Source organism: Chelonoidis abingdonii, chromosome 11 (genome assembly GCF_003597395.2).
Source record: "Chelonoidis abingdonii isolate Lonesome George chromosome 11, CheloAbing_2.0, whole genome shotgun sequence".
NCBI lineage: Eukaryota > Metazoa > Chordata > Testudines > Testudinidae > Chelonoidis > Chelonoidis abingdonii.
The window spans coordinates 14,692,621-14,697,891 of record NC_133779.1 but is presented as its reverse complement, the minus strand read 5'-3'; the positions used below and the strand labels follow the sequence as shown (position 1 = coordinate 14,697,891).

General features: G+C 63.9%; 1 protein-coding gene across 1 annotated transcript; it reads left to right on the top strand.

Annotated features, from left to right (window-relative positions):
• The first annotated feature begins 357 nt into the window (after window positions 1-357).
• LOC116832324 (sulfotransferase 2B1-like) lies at window positions 358-4,005 on the top strand. The gene is made up of 6 exons (XM_032793021.2): window positions 358-551; window positions 902-1,110; window positions 1,358-1,484; window positions 1,574-1,668; window positions 2,851-3,031; window positions 3,397-4,005. The coding sequence occupies exons 1-6, from the start codon at window positions 416-418 to the stop codon at window positions 3,549-3,551; spliced, it is 903 nt and encodes a 300-aa protein (XP_032648912.1). The 5' UTR covers window positions 358-415; the 3' UTR covers window positions 3,552-4,005.
• The last annotated feature ends 1,266 nt before the right edge of the window (window positions 4,006-5,271 follow it).

Below are 5,271 nucleotides of genomic sequence, written 5' to 3'. Positions count from 1 at the left end.
CTCATGGGCTGAGGGTGGAGCAGTCTCGTGAGTTGCTGGGCGGGCTGGCCACCACTGTGGAGGGCGGGGCGGGGGGGCGGTGTCATGTGACGCACGCCATTGGCATGGCTCAAACACACACACAGCAGGACCCAGCCCCTCCAGCAGGGAGCGGCACGCGCACACACATACACGGGCTCAACCCCTCCAGCAGCGGGTGGCAGAGGCAGGCAGATACACACGCGCACACACACAGAGAGCATGGCCCAATTCCTCCAGCAGGGGGCGCCAAGGACACACATGCACACACACACAGCAGGGCTCAGCCTCTCCAGCAGGGGGCAACACACACACACACACACACACACACACGGCAACTCCGAGGGCTCCCACTGTCTCTAATGACCCTCGTGTCTCCCCCATTCCCAGCCCCAGGATGTTTAAGGAATATTTCCAGTACAAAGGGATCAGCTTCCCCAGGCTGATCTACTCGGAGCAAGGGCTGCGGGAGGTGGAGAACGAATTCCAAGTCCGGGATGACGATGTCTTTAACGTCACCTACCAGAAATCAGGTACCGTGGGGCCCTGGAGCCAGGACTAGAGCCCTGGGAGTGGGGACTAGTGGTTAGAGCAGGGGGGCTGGGAGCCAGGACTCCTGGGTTCTCTCCCTGGCTCTGGGAGGGGAGTGGGGGCTGCTGGGTTAGAGCAGGGGGGGCTGGGAGCCAGGACTCCGGGTTCTCTCCCCTGCTCTGGGTGGGGAGTGGGATCTAGTGGTTAGAGCAGGGGGCCTGGGAGCCAGGACTCCTGGGTTCTCTCCCCTGCTCTGGGTGGGGGCTGGGGTTCTAAGGACTGCACAGCACTGGGTGGGTTCGGTTCCCTGTTGTCCATAGCAACGGTCACCACAGTGAGGCTGTCACCATAGGGACTGTCTGGATGCTGGAGATCCTGAGCCTCATCCACAGCAACGGGGACCCCAGCCGGTGTCGCACAGTCCCTAACTGGGACCGGGGGCCCTGGTACGAGACCATCCTGGGCCTGCAGACAGCACGGAGCAACCAGCCGCCCCGGCTGATCAGTTCCCATCTGCCCATCCAGCTCTTTGCCAAGTCCTTCTTCCAGTCCAAGGCCAAGGTGCGGCTCTGGGGCCCCCGGGGGAGGGTGAGGCTAAGGCAGAGCCTCGGCCCTCGTGTAAAATAAAATTCAGTTTCTAGCCCCTGAAAGTGGGGAGAAAAGCCCCAAAATGAGACTCTGCCAGAGTTTGCTGAGAGCCTGAGCCCATTGCTCTCCCCCAGCATGTACCCTTGGGGCCCAGCCTCCCACTCCAGCCCCTCCCCCAGAGGCCCCGCCCCACCCCTGCTGACCCCGCATCCCCCGCCAGGTGCTGTACACGGTGCGGAACCCCAAGGACGTCTTCGTCTCCCTCTACCACTTCGCCCAGATCTTCCGCCCCTACAAGGAGCCAGGGCAGCTGGACCAGTTCCTGGAGCAGTTCCTGGAGGGGGATGGTGAGTGCCATGCGGTGGGGGGTGGGGTGGGGGGCTGGGCCTCCTCCGAGACGTCCCCCATAATCCCCCCACCCCCTTTGCACTTGCAGTGCCCTTCGGCTCCTGGTTCGATCACGTCAAGGGCTGGATGGGCCTGCGGGGCCATGAGAACTTCTTCTGGATCAGCTACGAGGAGCTGCAGCAGGTCGGGGAGCCCAGCAACAGGGGGGAGGGGTTGGGGGGGCCCCAGGATGGAACAGAGGAGTCTGAGGGGGGCTGGGAGGGAGTGGAGAGGGGGGAGGAAGAGGGGAGGGGTTGGAGTAGCCCTAGACGGAGAGGATCTGAGGGGGTGTTCCCTGACAGGCAGAGGGTTGGGGGCTGGGCTCGCCCAGGCTGGAGGAGATGGAGCTCAGTTACCCCACCCCACCAACTGGGGGTGCTTCCCCCACCGCCAACCTGTAGCCACAGACATGGGGGATGTGTGGGGCAGCTCCTCCTGGAGCAGAAATCAGGGGCTCTGGGTCTGGCCTCAGCACAGCCACAGTGTCTCCTGCCCTGGCTGCGAGGCGCCCGCCCAGACACGTCCTCGGCCAAGCTGCGGGCTGACCCACAGCCCCAAACTGAGCCTGGTGGGGCTTGGAGACAGGAGGGTCCTGGAAGGGGGATCACAAAATGCAGCAGCGACACAGGACCCCACCCCCCACGAGAGTGCAAGGGACCAAGCCTCGGGTGCTGCCCCACATGGGGTCCTGCTTCATTTCGCCACCTGGGCACAGAGTCGCCGAGATCGGGGCCCCATCGGGCCAGGCGCTGCCCAGACCTGGAGTCGCCGAGATCGGGGCCCCGTCAGGCCGGGCGCTGCCCAGACCTAGAGTCGCCGAGATCGGGGCCCCCTCGAGCCGGGCGCTGCCCAGACCTAGAGTTGCCGAGATCGGGGCCCCCTCGGGCCGGGCGCTGCCAGGACACACAGTAAGAGATCGTCCCTGTCTCTGAGAGCTCCAAGTGTAAATAGACAGAGGGTGAGAGGGTAAACTGAGGCACAGCAGAAGGCCCATGACTTGTCCAGGGTGACCCAGTGGTTCAGTGGCAGAGCCAAACCGTGACCCCAGGATTCTCCCAGTCCATCTCCGGCCTCCTCCATCCCAGCCAGGATTCTGGGGTCCCATCTCCAAGCCATGCCAGGGGCCCCCGTCCCTGCTTCTGTCCCCCACGGGGCCAGCCCGAGGCAAGGTGGGGAGGTCCCTTTGGCCAGGGAGTCCCCATGAGTTAGATCTGCCCCGTTCTGATGTTCTCCAGTGCAGGCTGAGGCGCCTCTGCCTCAGTTTCCCCAAACCCAGCGCACCCCGGGAGGAGGCCTTGCCACTGATCCCTCCCCTCCTCCCCCCAGGACCTGCGGGGCAGCGTGGAGCGGATCTGCCGGTTCCTAGGCAAGCAGCTGGACGCGCGGGCACTGGACGGGGTGGTGGAGAACGCCTCCTTCCAGGCCATGAAGCAGAACAAGATGAGCAACTTCAGCCTGGCCCCCAGGTTCCTCCTGGACCAGACCCACAGCTCATTCCTGCGGAAAGGTGAGGCTGGGCGGGGCGGGGGGGTCTATGGGAGAAGAATGGGGCCCCATAAGCTTCTCATCCAGGACTCAGAGATGTAGACCCTGGCTCAGCTCAGCATGACGGGGCTGCAGGTCGGGAATGAGGGGCACCAGCAGAGCTGGGGGGCAGGGGAGGCCCAGGGTCAGGCTAGCAGGGGGCTGCAGGTCGGGAGTGAGGGGCACCGACAGAGCTGGGGGGAGCCCAGGGCTGGGCTAGCATGGGGCTGCAGGTCGCGAGTGAGGGGCACCGGCAGAGCAGGGGGGAGCCCAGGTTTGGGATAGTGTGTGGCGGGGGGCGATGTGGGGGCCGCTCCCATAATGCTCTCTGCTCTGTCTCTGTCGCAGGAATTGCCGGGGACTGGAAGAACCAGCTCACCACAGCCCAGAGTGAGAATTTCGACCGGGTTTACCGGGAGCAGATGCAGGGGCTGGATCTGAGCTTCCCCTGGGACGAGACGAGCCCTCAACCCTCCCCACCCCCCACACCGGGCAGCAGCTGAGAGAGAAAGGAGTGCAGTGCAATGGTTAGAGCAGGGGGGCTGGGAGCCAGGACTCCTGGGTTCTCTCCTGGCTTGGGGAGAGGGGTCTAGTGGTTAGAGCAGGCGGGCTGGGAGCCTGGGTTCCAGTTTTAACGACTGAACACAGGATTCCCAAGGGCAGGGAATGGGGGTGTCCTTAGGCAGTGGGGTGCTGGGGGTCAGGTGTCCAGGAGGGGTAGGATGGGCTCAGGACTCTGTGTCCCCCCAGGGCCCCTCTGGGAGGTCTCTTGGGCAAGGATGGAGGCACCCAACCCCCAGCAGGATTCCTGCCCATTCAGTCCCCACAGGGTCTAGAGAGGCAGGGAGGGAGTCTGGTGGGTCCCCCGGGATCTGGCCTCTTAACTTGAGATCTGTAGTAAACACGGAACAATAAAACTAATTTCTTGCTGGGCACATAATGCAGCTCTTCTGTGGGGGCTGGGTATACAGGGACGTCTCACCTGGCGCTGGGATGCGGCCCCTCAGGGGTGGGCTGGGTAAACAGGGACCCCTTCATCCAGCGCTGGGATGGGGCCCCTGAGGGGTGTGGTGTGGGGGCTGGGTATACAGGGACCCCCTCACCCAGTCCTGGGACACAGCCCCTCAAGGGTGGGGTCTGGGGGCTGGGTACAGAGACCCCCTCACCCGGCGCTGGGACGCAGCTCCTCAGGGGTGGATTATCTGAGGACCCCTAGCTCGGTCACACTCGGGGCAGATCCCCGCTCTCTCAGCGATGGGCTCAGGCTCTCAGCACATCCAGGCAGGGTCCGTCTCCCTCCAGTCACATTTCCAGACTTTTCTTCATGGTGCGAGGCCTAGAAACTACTTGTTTCTTGTGTCTGGCAGCTGGCACCGTGCCCAGGCTGCGGGGTGGGTTCCCCTCCCCTTGCTCCAGCAGCCGAAAGCAACTGAGGCAGAGCCCGAGTCGTGGCCCCGTCACTTTTATTGGTGCAGGTCGCTGGACAGAACTGTCAGCAGCACATCCTAGCACGTCTCCATCCATGCACGGGGGAGAGCGACTGTATCCTTCCCCCCGCAGGGCCATATGGTGCCCCTGTCTGACCCCACCCCCCGACTGCGCCACCCTGACCATGAAGCTTCTGATGGTAGAAACCCAGCAGATCTGTGCCTAGTGTGACCCTCCCGCCCCCCGGGTTGCTGCAGGAAGCCAGCTGCATGCTGGGGGTCCCAGCACCCCAACAGCCCTGGGGGCTGAGATGCAGAGCACCCTCCTTGTCTCAATGGGAACCAATTTTCCATCCCCCCCGTGACTCTCCCCCCCAGTGAGATGCTAAGCAGCCTAGGGAGGAGTGGGGCTTGGGGCAGGGCCCTTCGTCAGTGGGTCAGGGAACATGTGGGGGGATGGGGGCCCGGCCCTTCACTGCCCTCAGGGATCACAGTGGGGTCAGGCAGCAGGGCAGGGACAGGTGGGGCTCTTGGACCCACAGTTCTACATCCTGACACTCCCCCCACCCCCTGCCAACAAATGGCATGATCCATCTAGGGGTGCCCCTTTCCCCCATCCCAGGACATGGCATGACCCATCGAGGGACACTCCCTCCCCCATCCCAGGACATGGCGTGACCCATCTAGCGGTACCCCTTCCCCCCATCCCAGAACATGGCATGACCCATTGAGGGACACACTCTCCCCCATCCCAGAACATGGCATGACCCATCTAGGGGTACCCCCTCCCCCCATC

What these genes read in the sequence shown, in the direction of transcription:
- LOC116832324 (XM_032793021.2), top strand. Translation starts at nt 416, where the DNA reads ATGTTTAAGGAATATTTCCAGTACAAAGGGATCAGCTTCCCCAGGCTG. An exon ending in GCTACGAGGAGCTGCAGCAG is followed by an intron (nt 1,669 to 2,850) that starts GTCGGGGAGCCC and finishes TCCTCCCCCCAG; the next exon opens with GACCTGCGGGGCAGCGTGGA. An exon ending in CAGCTCATTCCTGCGGAAAG is followed by an intron (nt 3,032 to 3,396) that starts GTGAGGCTGGGC and finishes TCTCTGTCGCAG; the next exon opens with GAATTGCCGGGGACTGGAAG.